This window comes from Bombina bombina, chromosome 5, assembly GCF_027579735.1.
Source record: "Bombina bombina isolate aBomBom1 chromosome 5, aBomBom1.pri, whole genome shotgun sequence".
Taxonomy (NCBI): domain Eukaryota; kingdom Metazoa; phylum Chordata; class Amphibia; order Anura; family Bombinatoridae; genus Bombina; species Bombina bombina.
Window position 1 is genome coordinate 75,107,208 of NC_069503.1, and position 22,910 is coordinate 75,130,117.

At 40.8% G+C, this 22,910-nt stretch overlaps 1 protein-coding gene across 1 annotated transcript in view; it reads left to right on the top strand.

Annotated features, from left to right (window-relative positions):
- Positions 1–2,575: 2,575 nt before the first annotated feature.
- Positions 2,576–22,910, top strand: part of LOC128661327 (uncharacterized) — a 132,426-nt gene continuing 112,091 nt past the window's right edge. Inside the window, exon 1 of the mRNA XM_053715595.1 lies at positions 2,576–2,677. Within this exon, the coding sequence (XP_053571570.1) occupies positions 2,659–2,677 (19 nt within the window). The 5' untranslated portion in view covers positions 2,576–2,658. The remainder of the gene's footprint in view (positions 2,678–22,910) is intronic.

Genomic DNA, 22,910 nt, shown 5'->3' on the forward strand with positions numbered 1-22,910 from the left:
GCTTCATTCTCTAGATATCCTTTATTGAAACAGCAGCAATGCACTACTGGGAGCTAGCTGAGCACATAAGGTGAGCCAATGACAAGAGGCTTGTATGTGCCACTAATTAGCAGCTAGCGCACCATAGTACATTATAAGCTTTGTCACAAAGGTCCTCAAGGGAATAAAGCAGATTTGATAATAGAAGGAAATTAGAAAGATGTTTAAATTTGAATAATAAAAGTTTAATTGTGACTTTGCTGTCCCTTTAATGTGTTTCTAATGACTTGTTTTACCGGTGTATAAAATAGTATAAAGTGTATGGGAAATTTCTCCTTTAGCTTTATTTTTATGTAAAATAACTGTTTGCTGTTTGTAATTTATTTTCATTATTAAATTGTACACAGCCTTTTAAATGACCTGAGGCTCCGGCTCCTACTTAGCATATGCAGGAGATCACATTATATAAAAATATGAGTCTGTTATTGGCAGGGATAGGCAAGGTGTCCGTACACGGACATTGGTGTCCATGACTGGCCCTTGCACGTCCTTGCATGCTGGTCCTCACTCCTTCTTGACCCAAGTGGCGCCACGCTTAGTAGTGGGAAATTGAGGGAAGAAGCAAGCTGCATGCAGTAAACTAACCGTGAGTCGTAACCCATCCCAATTCCTTAATCTGTGCGGCAGCGTGGTGCTGGTGTCTGTGTGTAGAAGACCGCTGCCTACTCTGACAAACCTTACGTAACCAAGTATGTAACCAACCATTATGATCATGCAATTAACATCAAGGTGGGTGGGTTTGGTCAGGAGTTGCAGACTCTCAATATAGCCAAAAAAATAAATAAAAGGTAATACCACAAGCAGTCTTTATATAAATGTTATTTTAAACTTGTTTGATTAGATGACTAATTTGTACTTGTGGAACTAGACCAAGAGCGTCCAACGTGCGGCCCATTTGACAGCAAAGTGTCGCTCTCCTGACTTATAGAAACATAGAATACGTTGGCAGATAGGAACTATTTGGCCTATCTAGTCTGCCCAATTTTCTGAATACTTTCATTAGTTCCTGGCCTTATCTTATATCTAGCATAACCTTATGCCTTTCCCATGCATGTTTGAACTACTTCACTGTCTCTACCACTTCTGCTGGATGGCTATTCCACCATGTATCCACTACCCTCTCTGTAAAGAGAGTGTCTTTTGATGTTTTTAATTTGAAATGTACCTTGGTGTCCTTCACGAACGTCTGTACTTTGGAAAATGTCCGCCACAGCCTTGGTCCGTGCCTATCCCTGGTTATTGGCTGATAGCTGTCACATGGTACAGGTGTCTGTTATTGGCTGATAGCTGTCACATGGTACAGGTGCAGAACTACATTTATCAGAAAACAATTTACTGCTCTTTTAAAAATCATAGTAAGTTTTATTGCATTGTATTTTTATTATGCATCTGTGGTTTTGTAATTCTATATTTTATGGTCTTTTTAGATGGACTGAATTTGCCAAAAGAACAGATCTCATTATATTATCACTTTATGTAAACACAAATTCTTTATTTTCTTAACTCTATCCAAGATAACAATTGATATGAACATTTTAGTGCCTATCTCTCCCACACTCCCTTGCATTGTGATTTAAGACAACTCAGTACTGACCATGAGAAGTTAAAGGACTGGGGGGGAGCACATGACAAAATGTCTGACAGTGAGAATTAGTAGGAAGTACAATACCAATACTGCTGTATACAATTTAACTTATATTTAAACGACTGATATTTAACATTTCTTTCAGGAGAAAATATTGTTTCATATAAATGATAGAAAACAAAGATTATAATATATTTGTATAGTTGTGATATGGCCCCACTTAAATAGATTTTCTACCGTTATGTTGTATAGATCTGATTCATATTTAAGGGGCAATTATAACACCCACAGAGCTAACTGAACTAAATGCTTGTGCTGAATCAACATCACATATGTAATAACCTAATCAGCTGATCTGTATACCATGAACTGTTATTTGTGCCTTTAAAGGGACAGTAAACACCATAATTTGTTGTTGTTTAAAAAGATAGATAATCCCTTTAATACCCATTCCCCAGTTTTGCACAACCAACACAGTTATAATAATACATGTTTTACCTCTGTTATTACCTTTTATCTAAGCCTCTGCAGACTGTCCCCTTATTTCCGTTCATTTGACAGACTTGCATTTTAGCCAATCAGTGCTCACTCCTCTGTAAATTCATGTGCGTGAGCTCAATATTATCTATGTGAAACACATGAACTAATGCTCTCTAGTGGTGAAAAACAGTCAAAATGCTTTCAGATTAGAGGCGGCCTTCAAGGTCTAAGAAATTAGCATATAAACCTCCTAGGTTTAGCTTTCAACTAAGAATACCAAGAGAACAAAGCAAAATTGGCGATAAAAGGAAATTGGAAAGTTGTTTAAAATGACATGCCCTATTTGAATCATGAAACTTTATTTTTTACTTGACTGTCCCTTTAATTATACCATACGTACAGTTAATTAGAACCATTATTTATTATTTGTCTAAACCATTTAATATACTTTTTACAGACACGGCCAGAGCACTGAGAGATATCAGGTATTGATGTAACTGGAGTGAATAAAGGAACCTTCTTCCTGAGCACAGACATTGGAGCCTGTTATCAGCATGAACTCATATGTGTTAGGTGAGTAAAATAGATATTATGCTGAGTTTAACCCCTTAAGGACCACAGCACTTTTCCATTTTCTGACCATTTGGGACCAGGGCTATTTGTACATTTCTGCAGTGTTTGTGTAATTTTCCTCTTACTCATTTACTGTACCCACTACCCACACATATTATATACCATTATTCTCGCCATTAAATGGACTTTCGAAAGATACTATTATTTTAATCATATCATATAATTTACACATCTATAACCACCAAAAAACAACCATACTAAATAGTTTCTAAATTTTGTCCTGAGTTTAGAAATACCCAATGTTTACATTTTTTTTGCTTTCTTCTACAAGATACGGTGAGTCCACGGATTCATCCTTACTTGTGGGATATTATCCTCCTGCTAACAGGAAGTGGCAAAGAGCACCACAGCAGAGCTGTCTATATAGCTCCTCCCTTGACTCCACCCCCCAGTCATTCTCTTTGCCTATGCTAGTAATAGGAAGGGTAAAGTGATAGTGGTGATAAAATGATAGTTTTAATTTCTTCAATCAAGAAGTTTTTTATTTTAAATGGTACCGATGAGTACTATTTTTCTCAGGGAGGATATGGAAGAAGATTTCCCCCTGAAATTGATGATCTTAGCAGCAGTTACTAAGATCAATTATGGTTCCCACAGATCTGAAGGTAATATGAGAAAACTCTTCAGTGTGGGGGACGGTCTCATGCAGCAAGCAGCATTTGAGGTTTGTTTCAGCCCTTTTCTTCTGAGGAAACTTAGAATTGGCTGATTTGGTTCCTTATAGTGGGAACAGGGTAAGCAGTAGTCCTATAAATGAAAAGGGTGTTATTGTCCTACTGGGTGTTTTACTGACATTATTGCAGCAATTAGATATGCAGCATATAATATTGACACTGGGGTATTTTACAAAATGATGGCATAAAATAAGTTTATTGATAAAGAGGACTTTATGTTGTGCTTATATGTTTGGGGACCACATGGCTGTTTGTAACCGCTTCCCATGCGGTAGATTAATCAAATAGTGCGACGTCCGTTATGGACGGTGCCTATTTTCGCGCCTCAGACGCGCAGTTTACTCTGAAGGAGACAGCAGACATTAGCTCCGGTTGGGCCCTATCTGTGTGTTATACTATCCGGATTGGTGTCAAGTCGTTTGGCAGTTATCTGAGGGCAGGTAGGCGCCACAGCAGAGCTGTGGCGAGGTGCAGGGGTCATTATTCAGCAAATTGAGTTTTGTTTTGCTTTATGTTCCTGTAGAGGGTAAATTTCTGCTCTTGCATGTGGGATGCAATAATTTTTGGCATCTCTGTATATCCATACCTAGTTTTTGAACGTTTAAAATAGACGTTATTAAGTGTGTTTGGAAAAATTGTGCGCATTTATCTCTTAAAGGCACAGTACTCGTTTTTTGCAAAATTGTTTTTTCAATAAATAAAGTGTTTACCAACTGTTGTGGTTATTACTACTTTGTTTAACATGTCTGACATTGAGGAAACTTATTGCTCTATGTGTTTAGAAGCCATTGTGGAACCCCCACTTACATTGTGTACCTCTTGTACTGATAGAGCCTTACACTGTAAAGAACATATTTTAGGAAATGAAAGTGTGTCTAAGGATGATGCCATCCAATTCTCCCCAAGTGTCACAACCTTTAACACCCACACAAGTGACACCTAGTACCTCTAGTGCGTCTAATTCTTTTACTCTGCAAGATATGGCTGCAGTTATGTCTACCCACACTGAGGTATAATCTAAACTGCCAGTTTTGTAAGGTAAACGCAGTAGGCCAGGTATTAATGTAAATACTGAACCCTCTGATGCTTTATTTGCCATTTCCGATGTACCTTCACAGTGCTCTGAATTGGGGGTCATGGAATTATTGTCTGAGGGAGAACTTTCAGATTCAGGGAATGTGTTACCTCAGACAGATTCGGACTTAGCGTCCTTTAAATTTAAACTTGAACACAGGTCCTAGCGACTCTGGATGATTGTGAACCTATTACAATTCCTCCAGAAAAATTGTGTAAGTTGGATAAATATCTAGAAGTACCTACTTACACTGATGTTTTTCCGGTTCTCAAAAGAATTTCAGAAATTGTTAAAAAGGAATGGGATAGACCAGGTATACCGTTCTCTCCCCCTCCTAATTTTAAGAAAATGTTTCCTATATCAGACACCATCAGGGACTCTTGGCAAACGGTCCCTAAGGTGGAGGGAGCAATATCTACTCTAGCTAAGCGTACAACTATACCTATTGAGGACAGTTGTGCTTTCAAAGACCCTATGGATAAAAAGTTAGAGGATCTTCTAAAGAAGTTATTTATTCACCAGGGTTTCTTGTTACAGCCTATTGCCTGCATTGTTCCAGTAACTATGGCAGCGGCTTTCTGGTTTGATGCCCTTGAGGAGTCTCTGAAGGTAGAGACGCCCTTAGAGGACATTTTGGACAGAATTAGAGCTCTCAAGCTAGCTAATTCCTTTATCACAGATGCTGCTTTTCAGATTGCTAAATTAGCGGCGAAAAATACAGGCTTTGCCATTTTGGCGCGCAGAGCGCTATGGTTAAAATTGTGGTCTGCTGATGTATCATCAAAATCTAAGCTTTTAGCTATTCCGTTCAAGGGTAAGACCCTATTTGGCCCTGAATTGAAGGAAATAATTTCCGACATTACTGGAGGTAAAGGTCACGCCCTACCTCAAGACAAACCTCTTAAGATGAGGGGTAAAACAAATATTTTTGCTCAATCCAAGTCTGTCTGGAGACCTAACCAGGCCTGGAATAAGGGAAAACAAGCCAAGAAGCCCGCTGCTGCTACCAAGACAGCATGAAGGGGCAGCCCCCAATCCGGGACCGGATCTAGTAGGGGGCAGACTTTCTTTTTTGCTCAGGCTTGGGCAAGGGATGTTCAGTATCCCTGGGAATTGGAAACTGTGACCCAGGGTATCAGTTGGAATTCAAGGAATTTCTCCCAAAGGGGAGATTTCATCTTTCACTTTTGTCTGTAGACCAGACAAAAAGAGAGGCGTTCTTACACTGTGTAAAAGACCTCTATACCATGGGAGTAATTTGTCTAGTTCCAAAGCTGGAACAGGGACAGGGGTTTTACTCAAACCTTTTCGTGGTTCCCAAAAAAGAGGGAACTTTCCGACCCATGTTAGATCTAAAATGTCTAAACAAATTTCTCGTTCTCATTCAAGATGGAGACTATACGAACAATCTTACCAATGATCCAGGAGGGCCAATACATGACCACCGTGGACCTAAAGGATGCGTATCTTCACATTCCTATCCACAAGGATCATCATCAGTTTCTGAGGTTTGCCTTTTTGGACAAGCATTATCAGTTCGTGGCCCTTCCCTTCGGGTTGGCCACAGCTCCCAGAATCTTTACAAAGGTGCTAGGGTCCCTTCTAGTGGTTCTCAGGCCACGGGCATAGCAGTGGCGCCCTATCTGGATGATATTTTGATTCAGGCGTCAACTTATCTGACCAAATCTCACGGAAATTGTGTTGTCTTTCCTAAGAACTCACGGTTGGAAAGTGAATGTAGAAAGAGTTCACTTGTTCCACAAACAAGAGTTCCATTCTTGGGAACTCTGATAGACTCGGTAGACATTAAAATATTTCTGACGGAGGTCAGAAAATCAAAGATTCTAAATACTTGCCGAGCTCTTCAGTCCATTCCTCGGGCCATCAGTGGCTCACTGTATGGAGGTCATTGGATTAATGGTAGCAGCAATGGACATCATCCAGTTTGCTCGCTTTCATCTCAGGCCACTGAAGCTGTGCATGCCCCAGTGGAATGGGGATTATGAAAATTTATCTCCTCAGATAAATCTGGATCAAGAGACCAGAGACTCTCTTCTTTGGTGGTTATCACAGGATCATCTGTCCCAGGGAATGTGCTTCCTCAGGCCATCATGGGTTATAGTGACAACGGACGCCAGCCTCTTGGGCTGGGGTGCAGTCTGGAATTCCCTGAAGGCTCAGGGTACTTGGACTCCGATGGAGTCTCAATTACCAATCAATATTCTGGAACTGAGAGCAATATTCAATGTGCTTCAGGCGTGGCCTCAGTGGGCTCTGGCCAAATTCATAAGATTCCAGTCGAACAATATCACGACTGTGGCATATATCAGTCATCAGGGGGGAACAAGGAGTTCTCTAGCGATGATAGAGGTATCAAGGATAATCCGATGGGTGGAGACTCACTCTTGCCATCTATCAGCAATCTTTATCCCAGGAGTAGAGAACTGGGAAGTGGATTTTTTAACTCGTCAGACTTTTCATCCGGGGGAGTGGGAACTCCATCCGGAGGTGTTTGCATCATTGATTCAACAATGGGACATACCGGAATTGGATCTAATGGCATCTCGACAGAATGCCAAGCTTCCACGTTATGGGTCCAGGTCAAGGGATCCCCAGGCTGTACTCTAGCAGTACCTTGGTTGTTCAACCTGGCTTATGTGTTTCCACCATTTCCTCTCCTGCCTCGTGTGATTGCAAGAATCAAACAGGAGAGAGCTTCAGTAATTCTAATAGCGCCTACGTGGCCACGCAGGACTTGGTATGCGGATCTAGTGGACATGTCGTCTCTACCTCAGTGGAAACTACCATTGAGGCAGGACCTTCTCATTCAAGGTCCGTTCCAACATCCAAATCTAAATTCTCTGCAGCTGACTGCCTGGAGATTGAACGCTTGATTTTATCTAAGCGGGGATTCTCTGAGTCGGTTATTAATACTTTGATTCAGGCTCGCAAGCCTGTCACGAGAAAAATTTACCATAAGATATGGCGTAAATATCTTTATTGGTGTGAATCCAAGGGCTACTCATGGAGTAGGGTTAGGATTCCTAGGATTTTGTCCTTTCTCCAAGAAGGATTAGAGAAGGGATTATCAGCTAGTTCCTTAAAGGGACACATTTCTGCTTTGTCAGTTTTACTACATAAGCGTCTGGCAGATGTCCCAGACGTTCAGTCTTTTTGTCAGGCTTTAATCAGAATCAAGCCTGTGTTTAAACCTATTGCTCCGCCATGGAGTTTGAATTTAGTTCTTAATGTTCTTCAAGGAGTTCCGTTTGAACCCATGCATTCCATGGATATTAAGCTGTTATCTTGGAAAGTTATGATTTTAGTTGCTACCTCTTCTGCTCGAAGAGTTTCTGAGTTTTCTGCGTTACAATATGATTCACCTTATCTTATATTCCATTCTGATAAGGTGGTTTTGCGTACTAAACCTGGATTCCTTCCTAAGGTTGTTTCAAATAAGAATCTTAATCAGGAAATTGTTGTTCCTTCCTTGTGTCCTAATCCTTCTTCTAAGAGGGAACGTCTGTTACATAACTTGGACGTGGTTCGTGCCTTGACGTTTTACTTACAAGCGACCAAGGATTTACGTCAAACATCTTCTTTATTCATTGTTTATTCTTGAAAACGTAGGGGTCAAAAAGCTATGGCTACCTCTCTCTCTTTTTGGCTGAAAAGCATCATCCACCTGGCATACAAGACTGCTGGACAGCAGCCTCCTGAAAAAATTTCAGCTCATTCCACTAGAGCTGTGGCTTTCACATGGGCTTTTAAAAAAACAATGCTTCTGTTGGACAGATTTGTAAGGCTGCGACTTGGTCCTCCCTTCATACTTTTTCCAAATTTTACAAATTTGATACTTTTTCTTCTTCTGAGGCTATTTTTGGGAGAAAGGTTCTTCAAGCAGTGGTGCCTTCCATTTAGGTATCTGTCTTGTCCCTCCCGTTCATTCGTGTCCTGTTGCTTTGGTATTGTATCCCACAAGTAAGGATGAATCTGTGGACTCGTCATATCTTGTAGAAGAAAAGGAAATTTATGCTTACCTGATAAATTGATTTCTTTTAGGATACGACGAGTCCACGGACCGCCCTATCATTTTAAGACAGAATTTTTTTATTTTTTTTTAAACTTCAGTCACCTCTGCACCTTTTAGCTTTTCCTTTCTCTTCCTATACCTTCGGTCGAATGACTGGGGGTGGAGTCAAGGGAGGAGCTATATAGACAGCTCTGCTGTGGTGCTCTTTGCCACTTCCTGTTAGGAATCTGTGGACTCGTCGTATCGTAGAAGAAATCAATTTATCAGGTAAGCATAAATTTCCTTTTTTTTTTTGCAAGTTATAGGGCAATATGTACAAGTAGCACTTTGCTATTTCCAAATCATTTTTTTGTAAAATTTTTGATAGTTAGATTGGAATACTGATTTCGGTCATGAATCCTTGGATATCCCTTGTCGTGTGTGTGTGTATATATATATATATATATATAAACAAGTTAACGTCCAGCACCAATTCTTTCCTCGGTAAGGGTGCAAGCAGCCGCTGTCTCACCTTGACAGGTATTAATATGCAAAATAGAAATGGCTGCAGCACTCCAGGTTGTTTTTTTTATAACATTTTTATTACAAGCAGTGAAATACAGGCGACGTTTCGGGCTTCTGCCCTTTCTCAAGCCAAGTGATTAGTACATAATGGATTATGTAATAATCACTTGGCTTGAGAAAGGGCAGAAGCCCGAAACGTCGCCTGTATTTCACTGCTTGTAATAAAAATGTTATAAAAAAAACAACCTGGAGTGCTGCAGCCATTTCTATTTTGCATATATATATATATATATATATATATATATATATATATATATATATATATATATATATACACACACAGGTAGCCCTCAGTTAGGTTCCAGGCCCCTCTCAAAATTGTCATAAGTAACACCTAATACATTATTTTTAAAGCTTTGAAATGAAGACTTTAAATGCTAAACTGCATTATAAACCTTCTAATATAGATTGTATCATCATCAAACTAAGTTTAATGAACAAAAGCATTTGTTTACAGCACCTAATTAAATAATCACACAACAAACTGCATCATCATCATCAAACTAAGTTTAATGAACAAAAACGTTTTTTACTTGCATTTTTCTGCAAACAGTTCTCTGAATTTTTAGCATGTTAGATAATATTGGGTCTGCACCTATTCTATGCATTTCAATCTGCAGTGATTAATAAGCAGTTAGGCACCCTCACCTGAAGCTGCTGGACAGGAAGATAATAGGGAAGTGCCTGCTAGAACTTGTTGCTCAATAAGTCTGGTCTGATCTGTATACACAGATCAATTTCTGGCTGTTAAACTTACATAACTTTGCTGCAAAGCAAGCGGACAGCTCCACTTACTGGCTATTTTAATTAGTGCATTGCTTTCCAAAGCTTTCCAATAGCAGTCACATGACTGGAAAAAAAAGGTTGTTATTCTGAAACTGTGCAAATTGAACCTACGTAAACCAAGGGCCATCTGTATATATATTTTTTAGAAGACAACCCAAAGTATTGATCTAGGCCCATTTTGGTATATTTCATGCCACCATTTCACCACCAAATGCGATCAAATAAAAAAATTGTTCACTTTTTCACAAACTTTAGGTTTCTCACTGAAATTATTTACAAACGGCTATAGTGTAGTAGACAACCCAAAGTATTGATCTAGGACACCATTTCACCGCCAAATGCGATCAAATTAAAAAAAAAAGTTAAATTTTTCACAATTTTAGGTTTCTCACTGAAATTATTTACAAACAACTTGTTCAATTATTTCACAAATAATCTCCTTTGTTCAGAAATAGCAGACATATGGCTTTGGGGTTGTTTTTTGGTAATTAAAAGGCAGCAAAATGCCGCTGAGCAACACACGTGTATTATGCCCAGCATTGAAGAGGTTAATTAGGGAGCTTGTAGGGTTAATGTATTTTATGTAATTGGCTAGAGTCAATGAGCTAGTGACGTATGGGATATACAATCCTACCAGGAGGCGCAAAGTTTCCCAAACTTCAAAATGCCTATAAATACACCCCTCACCACACCCACAATTCAGTTTTACAAACTTTGCCTCCCTAATGGAGGTGGTGAAGTAAGTTTGTGCTTGATTTTCTTCTGTGATATGCGCTTCTCAGCATTTTGAAGCCTGTTTCCTCTCAGAGTACAGTGAATGTCAGAGGGATGTGAAGAGAGTATCACCTATTGATTTTATGGTTTTCCTCAAGGGAAACCTTTTCAAAGGTTCTCTGATATCGGTCGTAGAGATTCATCTCCTACCTTCATTTTCAGATTGATGATATACTCTCCTATTCCATTACCTCTACTGTTACTGTTTCAGTACTGGTTTGGCTATCTGCTATATGTGGATGGGTGTCTTTCGGTAAGTATGTTTTCATTACTTAAGACACTCTCAGCTGTGTTTGGCACTTTATGTCTTTAATATAAAGTTCTAATTATATGTATTGTACATTTGCCATGAGTCAGGTTTATGTATATTTCCTTTTGCAGACTATCGGTTTCAAAATTGGGAAAAAACATACCGCTAGATTTAGAGTTTTGTCGATAAAGACCCGCGTAGCTAACGCTGCTTTTTTTGCCAACGCACCCTTAAGACAACGCTGGTATTTAGAGTTGTCTGAGTGGCTGCGTTAGGCTCAGAAAAGGGTGCGTTGAGCCTAATTTAGCTCCACTTCAACCCTCAATACCAGCGTTGCTTACGGTAGCGGTAAGCTGTAAAAACGTGCTCGTGCACGATATCCCCATAGGAAACAATGGGGCAGTTTGGGCTGAAAAAAACCTAACACCTGCAAAAAAGCAGCGTTCAGCTCCTAACGCAGCCCCATTGTTTCCTATGGGGAAACACCCTCTAAGTCTGCACCTAACACCCTAACATGAAAAACGAGTCTAAACACCCCTAATCTTACACTTATTAACCCCTAATCTGCCGCCCCCGCTATCGATGACACCTGCATTATACTATTAACCCCTAATCTGCCGATCTGGACACCGCCGCAACCTACATTATCCCTATGTACCCCTAATCTGCTACCCCTAACATCGCCGAGCCCTATATTATATTTATTACCCCCTAATCTGCCCCCCCCCATGTCGCCGCTACCTAACTACACTTATTAACCCCTAATCTGCTGACCGGACCTCGCCGCCACTATAATAAATGTATTAACCCCTAAACCGCCGCAATACCGCCTCGCAAACACTATAATAAATAGTATTAACCCTTAATCTGCCCTCCCTAACATCGCCGCTACCTACCTACAATTATTAACCCCTAATCTCCCACCCGCAACGTCGCCGCTACTATAATAAAGTTATTAACCCCTAAACCTAACCCTAACACCCCCCTAATTTAAATATAATTTAAATTAAACTAAATAATATTCCTAAAATTAAGTAAATTAATCCTATTTAAAACTAAATGCTTACCTATAAAATAAACCCTAATATAGCTACAATATAACTAATAATCACATTGAATTTTAGGATTTATATTTATTTTACAGGCAACTTTGTATTTATTTTAACTAGGTACAATAGCTATTAAATAGTTAATAACTATTTAATAGCTACCTAGTTAAAATAAGTACAAAATTACCTGTAAAATAAATCCTAACCTAAGTTACAAAAACACCTAACACTATATTATCATTAAATTAATTAAATAAATAAACTACAATTAGCTAAACTAAAATACAATAAATAAACTATTCTATAATACAAAAAAACAAACAAACACTAATAATAAATAATAAAAAACAATTACAAGAAGTTTAAACTAATGACACCTAATCTAAGCACCCTAATAAAATAAAAAATCCCCCCAAAATAAAAATATTCCCTACCCTATTCTAAACTACAAAAGTAATCAGCTCTTTTACCAGCCCTTAAAAGGGCTTTTTGTGGGGCATTGCCCCAAAGTAATCAGCTCTTTTACCTGAAAATAAAAATACAATACCCCCCCTCAACATTACAACCCATCACCCACATACCCCTACTCTAACCCACCCAAACCCCCCTTAAAAAAAACTATCACTAACCCCCTGAAAATCATCCTACCTTGAGTCGTCTTCACCCAGCCGAGCCGAATTCTTCATCCAAGGTGCGCAGAGGAGGTCCTTCATCCGGTAGAAGTCTTCATCCAAGCGGGGCTAGAAGAGGTACTCCATCCGGTAGAAGTGTTCATCCAGGCGGCGTCTTCAATCTTCATCCATCCGGAGCGGAGCCATCTTCAAAGGAGCCGACGCGGAGCCATCCTCTTCAACCGACGACTTCCTGACAAATGAAGGTTCCTTTAAGGGACGTCATCCAAGATGGCGTCCCTTCAATTCCGATTGGCTGATAGGATTCTATCAGCCAATCAGGATTAAGGTAGAAAAAAATCTGGCTGATGCAATCAGCCAATCAGATTGAAGTTCAATCCGATTGGCTGATCCAATCAGCCAATCGTATTGAGCTCGCATTCTATTGGCTGTTCCGATCAGTTTGGCATCAGCCAATCAGATTTTTTTTTCTACCTTAGTTCCGATTGGCTGATAGAATCCTATCAGCCAATCGGAATTGAAGGGACGCCATCATTTTAATTATAGTGTCGGCGATGTGGGGGGGCCTTGGTTTAGGGGTACATAGGTAGTTTATGGGTGTTATTGTACTTTATAGCACAGTAGTTAAGAGCTTTATATTCCCGCCTTAGCCCATAAAGCTCTTAACTACTGACTTTTTTTTGTCGGTAGGAGTCTTGTCGCTCAGTTCTTCCAAGATTTCAAATACCGGCATTAGGCAGATCACATAGAAAAGATAGGATATGCAATTGGCGTAAGGGGATCTGCGGTAGCCTGGAGTCGCGGTAGGGAAGTGAGCGTTAGACCCTTTCCTGGCTGACTCTAAATACCAGTGGGCAGTAAAAAGCAGCGTTAGGACCCCTTAACGCTGCTTTTGACGGCTAACGCCAAACTCTAAATCTAGGTGATATTTAGGGAAATATTTTTCTTACCTGGGGTATAGTCTTTTTTTTTTCAAATTGACTGTTTTTTCATTAAATTTCATAGGCAAAATTAAGCTTGCAAGGTTGCAAAATGCTGATGTTTATTGCATAATTTTTGGCGCGAGAATTTTTTTGTGGCGAAGGTAGTATGGTGATTCAAATTTGTAATTTCTGGCATCTTAGTTGACGCCGAGTTTCCTTGCACTAGGTTGCGTCTTCAGTGACATGAGTGCGTCATTTTCAGATGTTGTTTTCATTATTTAAACCCCACTTCCTATACTTCCTATATGCCTCTTGCCCTTTTTTATGCTCAGAGGGCTATATGCTGTTTGAATTTTTCCCCTGAATCTGCCATATAAGGAAATTGATAATTTTGCTTTATAAGTTTTTTTTTTTTTCTATTACATTTCCAAGATGTCTCAATCTGATCCTGTCTCAGAAACCACTGTTGGAACCCTGCTGCCTGATAACAGTTCTACCAAAGCTAAGTGTATCTGTTGTAAACTTGTTGAGATTATATCTTCAGCTATGGTATGTGATAGTAGTCATGATAAGCTTTTACATGCAGAGAATATATTCATCAGTTCTAGTACTATGCCTGTTGCTCCTTCAACATCTAATGTACATGATATCCCTGTGAATATAAAATATTTTATTGCTGATGTGATTCAGAAGGCTTTGTCTGCTATTCCACCTTCTAATAAACATAAAAAGGTCTTTAAAAACTTCTCATAAAGTTGATGAAATTTCAAATGACCGACAACATACTGAATTATCCTCCTCTGATGAGGATCTATCTGATTCAGAAGATCCTACCATAGATATTTACACTGACAAATATACTTATCTATTTAAAATTGAGTATATTTGTTCCTTGTTAAAAGAAGTGTTGATTACTTTGGATATTGAGGAAACTAGTCCTCTTGATAGTAAAACTAGTAAACATTTAAATTCTGTTTATAAACCTCATGTGGTTACTTCTGAGGTTTTTCCAGTTCCTGATGCTATTTCTGATATGATTTCAAAGGAATAGAATAGGTCTGGTACTTCTTTTATTCCTTCTTCAAGGTTTAAAAAAAAATGTATCCTTTGCCAGCAGTTAGATTGGAGTTTTGGGAAAAGATCCCCAAAGGTGATGGGGCTATTTCTACTCTTGCTAAACGTACTACTATTCCTAAGGAAGATAGTACTTACTTTAAGGACCCTTTAGATAGGAAACTTGAATCTTATCTAAGGAAAACTTATTTATATTCTGGCTATCTTCTCAGGCCTGCAATTTCTATAGCTGATGTTGCAGCTGCATCAACTTTCTCTTACATTGGTGTATCCGGTCCACGGCTTCATCCTTACTTGTGGGATATTCTCAATCCCTACAGGAAGTGGCAAAGAGAGCACACAGCAGAGCTGTCCATATAGCTCCCCTCAGGCTCCGCCCCCCCCAGTCATTCTCTTTGCCGCTCTAAACAAGTAGCATCTCCACGGGAGGGTAAAGAGTTTGTGGTGTTAGATTTGTAGTTTTTATTTCTTCTATCAAAAGTTTGTTATTTTTAAATAATGCCGGCTTGTACTATTTACTCTAAGGCAGAAAGTGATGAAGATTTCTGCTGAGAGGATTATGATTTTAGCACCAGTAACTAAAATCTATTGCTGTTCCCACGCAGGACTGTTGAGTACCGGAGAACTTCAGTTGGGGGGAACAGTTTGCAGGCTTAACTGCTTCAGGTATGATCAGTCATTTTTCTAACAAGACCCAGTAATGCTAGAAGACTGTCAGAAATCCTCACAGGGGTAGGTAAGCCATTTTTCTCAGACGCTGTATAAAATGATGGCTTCAATTAAGGGCTTAATTCTGGTTGACATTATTTTGGGCTTAATCGATTGCTTATTAGCATGATTTAAGAAGGAATATGGTGTTTTTAAGACTTATAAAACACTTATGTTTTTTTTTATTTCGCCTGGCACTTGATTAGACACCTAATCTATCTCTAAGGCCCCATCACTCTGGAATGGAGAGGGAGGGGGCCTCATTTTCGTGCCTCAATTGCGCAGTTGTTTTTGCTAGACAGTTCATGCAGCTTCACGTGGGGAGTCCAGAGACCTCAGAGAGGACCTCAGAGAGGCTTATTTCATCTTCAAATAATCCCTAAGGAAGGTAAAAGCCACAGTAGAGGCTGTGGCATAGTGCTGTAGTGTTTATAACCGGTTAACTGCTGTTCTTAGCTCCGGTTTGGGCATTAAGGGGTTAATTGATCTGAAAATTTGTGTGCAATCTTTTCAAAGCATTAGGATAATGTGGTGAAAATTTCATTAAGATTGGATGTTTTTTTTATGGTTATTTGATGTTTTGGTAATAAAGTGTGCACTTTTATTATTTAAAGACACAGTAACGTTTTTTCAAGAATTATTTTTTCCTGTATTGTAGTGCTATCTAAGTCTGTCAAACATGTCTGAGCCTTCAGATAGTCCTTGTTCTATATGTTTAAAAGCCATGGCGGTACCCCCATTGCATTTATGTTTGAAGTGTGCTATAGCGTCCAAGCAGTTTAAGGACCATGCAGTGACACTTAAAAATGTAGCCCAAGATGATTCTTTAGCTGAAGGTAGTGAGGATAGTACTCTAGCCTCTCCTTCTGTGTCGACACCAGCTATGCCCGCGCAAGCGATGCCCAGTACCTCTAGCGCATCCATACCTATTACTTTGCAACAGTTAGCAGCAGTAATGGATAATTCTCTCGCAGCATTTTTATCCAAACTGCCAGCATTTCCAAGGAAGCGCGATAGCTCAGTTTTAAATAAAGAAAATGAGCAATCAGACACAGCGGATAATTTATCTGTAGTGCCCTCACAACAATCTGACTTGGCGGTGAGGGAGGGCCTGTCTGAGGCAGAAATTTCTGACACAGGAAAAGTTTCTCAGCAGGCAGAGCCAGATACCATAGCATTTAAATTTAAGCTAGAACACCTCCGCGCCCTGCTTAAGGAGGTCCTGGCTACTCTTGATGATTGAGACCCCTTGGTGGTCCTAGAAAAATTGTGTAAAATGGACAAATTCTTAGAGGTCCCGGTACACACTGACGCGTTTCCGATACCTAAGAGGGTGGCGGATATTGTGACTAGGGAGTGGGAGAGACCATTTGTACCATTTGTTCCCCCCCCTATATTTAAGAAAATGTTCCCCATTGTTGACCCCAGAAGGGACGCGTGGCAGACGGTCCCTAAGGTAGAGGGGGCAGTTTCAACACTAGCTAAGCGCACGACTATACCAATAGAAGACAGTTGCGCTTTCAAAGATCCTATGGATAAAAAATTAGAAGGTTTACGTAAGAAAATATTTGTTCAACAAGGTTTTCTTCTTCAACCAATTTCTTGCATTATTTCTGTAACCACTGCAGCGGATTTTTGGTTTGAGGAACTAGAAAACTCGCTCCAGAAGGAGACTTCTTATGATGAGGTCATGGACAGAATTCACGCCCTGAAGTTGGCTAATTCTTTCATTACAGATGCCGCTTTTCAGTTAGCTAAATTAGCGGCGAAAAATTCTGGTTTTGCAATCGTGGCGCGCAGAGCGCTTTGGCTAAAATCTTGGTCGGTGGATGTGTCGTCCAAAACGAAATTGCTTAATATTCTTTTCAAGGGTAAGACCCTATTCGGGCCAGAGTTGAAAGAGATTATTTCAGATATCACAGGAGGAAAGGGCCATGCCCTTCCACAAGATAGACCTTTCAAAGCTAAAAATAAGTCTAATTTTCGTTCCTTTCGCAATTTCAGGAACAGACCTGCTTCTACCTCTACAGCCACTAAACAAGAGGGTAACGCTTCCCAGTCCAAACCAGCATGGAAACCCCTGCAAGGCTGGAACAAGGGTAAACAGGCCAAGAAGCCTGCTGCTGCTACCAAGACAGCATGAAAGGGTAGCCCCCGATCCGGGACCGGATCTAGTAGGGGGCAGACTTTCTCTCTTTGCTCAGGCCTGGGCAAGAGATGTTCCGGATCCCTGGGCGTTAGAAATTGTCTCTCAGGGGTACCTTCTGGAATTCAAGGACCTTCCTCCAAGGGGAAGGTTCCACATTTCTCGCTTGTCTTTAGACCAGACAAAGAGACAGGCATTCTTACGTTGCGTAAAAGACCTTCTAAAAATGGGAGTGATACACCCAGTCCCAACAGCAGAACGAGGACTGGGTTTTTACTCAAACCTGTTTGTAGTTCCCAAAAAGGAAGGAACTTTCAGGCCAATCCTGGACTTAAAAATCCTAAACAAATTCCTCAGAGTTCCATCATTCAAGATGGAAACCATTCGGACAATCTTACCGATGATCCAGGAAGGTCAATATATGACTACCGTGGATTTAAAGGATGCGTACCTGCATATTCCTATCCACAAAGATCACCATCAGTTCCTAAGGTTCGCCTTTCTGGACAAACATTACCAGTTCATGGCTCTTCCCTTCGGGTTGGCCACTGCTCCCAGAATTTTCACAAAGGTGCTAGGGTCCCTTCTAGCGGTACTAAGACCGCGGGGCATTGCAGTAGCACTTTACCTAGACGACATTTTAATACAAGCGTCGTCCTTTCACAGAGCAAAGGCTCATACAGACATTGTTCTGGCCTTTCTAAGGTCTCACGGGTGGAAGGTGAACGTAGAAAAAAGTTCTCTGTCCCCGTTCACAAGGGTTCCCTTCCTGGGAACAATAATAGACTCGGTAGAAATGAAGATCTTTCTGACGGAGGTCAGGAAGTCAAAACTTTCGAATACTTGTCGAGTTCTTCATGCCATTCCTCAGCTTTCTGTGGCTCAGTGCATGGAGGTAATCGGTCTAATGGTTGCGGCAATGGACGTAGTCCCTTTTGCCCGAATTCATCTAAGACCACTGCAACTGTGCATGCTCAAACAGTGGAATGGGGTTTATGCAGACTTGTCTCCCCAGATACAAATGTACCAGAAAACCAGAGACTCACTCCTCTGGTGGTTGTCTCAGGATCACCTGTCTCAGGGAATGAGTTTCCGCAGACCTGAGTGGATCATTGTCACGTCCGACGCCAGTCTCTTAGGCTGGGGTGCGGTCTGGGACTCCCTGAAAGCTCAGGGTCTATGGTCTCGGGAAGAATTTCTTCTCCCGATAAACATTTTGGAATTGAGAGCGATATTCAATGCGCTCCAGGCCTGGCGGAGGCCAGATTCATCAGATTTCAGTCGGACAACATCACGACTGTAGCATACATCAATCATCAGGGAGGAACAAAGAGTTCCCTGGCGATGAGGGAGGTATCCAAGATCATCAAATGGGCGGAGGATCACTCCTGCCATCTATCCGCAATTCACATCCCAGGAGTAGACAACTGGGAGGCGGATAATCTGAGTCGTCAGACTTTCCATCCGGGGGAGTGGGAACTCCACTTCGAGGTTTTTGCCCAACTAACCCAACTATGGGGCATTCCAGAACTGGATCTGATGGCGTCCCGTCAGAACTTCAAAGTTCCCTGTTACGGGTCCAGGTCCAGGGATCCCAAGGCGACATTGATAGATGCCTTAGTGGCGCCTTGGTCATTCAATCTAGCTTATGTCTTTCCACCGTTTCCTCTTCTCCCTCGGCTAGTAGCCAGAATCTTGCAGGAGAAGGCTTCGGTAATTCTGATAGCTCCTGCGTGGCCACGCAGGACTTGGTATGCAGACCTGGTGGATATGTCATCGGCTCCACCATGGAAGCTACCTTTGAGGCAGGACCTTCTAATCCAAGGTCCATTCAAGCATCCAAACTTAGTTTCTCTGCAACTGACTGCTTGGAGATTGAACGCTTAATACTAGCTAAGCGTGGGTTCTCTGAATCAGTTATAGATACTCTGATCCAGGCTAGAAAGCCTGTCACCAGGAAAATTTACCATAAGATATGGCGGAAATATCTTTGTTGGTGCGAATCCAAGGGTTACTCGTGGAGTAAGATTAGGATTCCAAGGTTATTATCTTTTCTCCAAGACGGATTGGAGAAAGGGTTGTCAGCTGGTTCCTTAAAGGGACAGATATCTGCTCTGTCTATTCTGTTGCACAAGCATCTGGCAGCTGTGCCAGATGTTCAGGCGTTTGTACAGGCCTTAGTTAGGATTAAGCCTGTCTACAGACCTGTGGCTCCTCCATGGAGTCTAAATTTAGTTCTTTCAGTTCTTCAAGGGGTTCCGTTTGAACCTCTACATTCCATAGATATTAAGTTACTATCTTGGAAAGTTTTGTTTTTGGTAGCTATTTCTTCTGCTTGAAGAGTTTCTGAATTGTCTGCTTTGCAGTGTAACTCGCCCTATCTGGTGTTCCATACAGATAAGGTTGTTTTGCGTACCAAGCCTGGTTTTCTTCCAAAAGTGGTTTCCAATAAGAATATTAACCAGGAAATAGTTGTTCCTTCTCTGTGTCCTAATCCAGTTTCTAAAAAGGAACGTCTGTTACACAATCTTGATGTGGTTCGTGCTTTAAAATTCTATCTAAAAGCAACTAAAGATTTCAGGCAAACATCATCCTTGTTTGTTGTCTATTCTGGCAAGAGGAGAGGTCAAAAAGCGACTGCTACCTCTCTGTCTTTCTGGCTGAAAAGCATCATCCGGTTGGCTTATGAGACTGCTGGAAAGCAGCCTCCTGAACGAATTACAGCTCATTCCACTAGAGCTGTGGCTTCCACATGGGCTTTCAAGAATGAGGCTTCTGTTGAACAGATTTGTAAGGCAGCGACTTGGTCTTCACTGCGTACATTTGCCAAATTTTACAAATTCGATACTTTTGCTTCTTCGGAGGCTATTTTTGGGAGAAAGGTTTTGCAAGCAGTGGTGCCTTCCGTTTAGGTTACCTGACTTGTTCCCTCCCTTCATCCGTGTCCAAAAGCTTTGGTATTGGTTCCCACAAGTAAGGATGAAGCCGTGGACCGGATACACCAATGTAAGAGAAAACAGAATTTATGCTTACCTGATAAATTTCTTTCTCTTACGGTGTATCCGGTCCATGGCCCGCCCTGGCAATTAAGTCAGGTTTAAATTTATTTTTGTAAAACTACAGTCACCACTGCACCCTATGGTTCTCCTTTTTCTCCTAATCGTCGGTCGAATGACTGGGGGGGCGGAGCCTGAGGGGAGCTATATGGACAGCTCTGCTGTGTGCTCTCTTTGCCACTTCCTGTAGGGATTGAGAATATCCCACAAGTAAGGATGAAGCCGTGGACCGGATACACCGTAAGAGAAAGAAATTTATCAGGTAAGCATAAATTCAGTTTTTTTGGTTGGAAAGTTTAGCGCAACAGGAATTGGAGCCTGTTTTGTCTAGCATTGTTAGCTTGCTTCAACATGCTAATCATTTTATCTGTGAATCCATTTATGATATCATCAAAATTGATGTTAGATCTATGTCCTTAGCTATTTTAGCTAGAAGAGCTTTGTGGCTCAAATATTGGAATGCTGACATGGTATGCAAGTCTAGATTCCTATCTCTTTCTTTCCAAGGTAATAATTTATTTGGTTCTCCGTTGGATTCGATTATTTCAACTGTCACTGGGGGGAAGGGAGTTTTTTGCCTCAGGATAAAAGACCTAAGGGTAAATCTATAGCTTCTAACCATTTTCATTCCTTTCGACAAAATAAGGAACAGAAACCCATTCCATCCCCCAAAGAATCTGGTTCCAATTGGAAACCTTCTTCGAGTTGGAATAAATCCAAGCCGTTTAAGAAAGCAAAGCCCGCCCCCGAAGTCTGCATGAAGGTGCAGCGCCCAATTCCAGTTTAGCTGTTGGGGGGAAGATTAAGATTTTTCCAAAGCATTTGAGCAGATACTGTCCAAAATCAATGGATTCAGAGTATTGTCTCTCAAGGGTATCAATTAGGATTCAGAGTAAGATCTACTGTGAAAAGATTTTTTTCTCTCACGCATCCCAGCAAATCCAGTGAAGGCTCAGGCTTTGAATAGTTTTGTAAGAGTGCCAACTTTCAAAATGGTGACTATAAGGACTATTCTGCCTTTTGTTCAGCAAGGTTATTATATGTCCATGATAGACTTACAGGATGCATATCTTCATATTCTGACTCATCCAGACCACTATCAGTTTCTGAGATTCTCTTTTCTAGACAAGCATTACCAATTTGTCGCTCTTCCATTTGGCCTAGAGACAGCTCCAAGAAGTTTTACAAAGTTTATTGGTGCCCTACTCTCTGTAATCAGAAAACAGGGTATTGTGGTGTTCCCTTAGTTGGACGATATCTTGGTACTAGTTCTTTACATTCTGCCGAATCTCACACAAATCAATTAGTGTTGTTTCTTCAAAGACATGGTTGGAGGATCAATTTACCAAAGAGTTCATTGATTCCTCAGACAAGGGTCACCTTTTTAGGTTTCCAGATAGATTCAGTGTCCATGACTCTCTCTCTAACAGACAAGAGATGAATAAAATTGGTTTCAGCTTGTCAGAACCTTCAGTCTCAATCATTGCCTTTAGTAGCTATGGGCATGGAAGTTTTAGGTCTCATGACTTCAGCATCGGTCACGTTCTCCTTTGCTAGTTTTCATATGAGACCTCTCCAGCTTTGTATGCTGAATCAATGGTGCAGGGATTATACAAATATATCACAATTAATATCCTTAAATCCCAATGTTTGACTCTCTCTAACTTGGTGGTTAGATCACCATTGTATAGTTCAAGGGGCTTCTTTTGTTTGTCCAACATGGACTGTGATCACAACAGATGCAAGTCTTTCAGGTTGGGGAGCAGTCTGGGGATCTCTGACAGCACAAGGGGTTTGGAAATCTCAAGAGGCGAGGTTACAATCAATATTTTAGAACTCTGTGCTATTTTCAGCGCTCTTCATGTTTGGCCTCTGTTGAAGAGAGAACCGTATATTTGTTTTCAGACAGACACTACCACAACTGTGGCATATGTCAATCATCAGGGTGGGACTCACAATCCCCTAGCTATGAAAGTAGTATCTTGAATACTTTCTTGGGTGGAATCAAGCTCTTGTCTAATTTCTGCGGTTCATATCCCAGATGTAGACAATTGGGAAGCGGATTATCTCAGATATCAGACTTTACATCCGGGGGAGTGGTCGCTCCATCCAGATGTGTTTTTTCAGATTGTTCAGATGTGGGTCTTCCAGAAATCGGTGGATGCGTTATCAGTTCCTTGGTTTTACCAAACTGCTTATATCTTTCGGCCTCTAGTTCTTCCAAGAGTGATCTCCAAGATCATCATAAAACAATCTTTTGTGTTTCTGGTAGCACCAGCATGGTCTCACAGGTTCTGGTATGCAGATCTTGTATGGATTTCCAGTTGCCAACCTTGGCCACTTCCTTTAAGACCAGACCTTCTGTCTCAAAGGCCATTTTTCCATCAGGATCTCAAATCATTAAATTTGAAGGTATGGAAATTGAACGC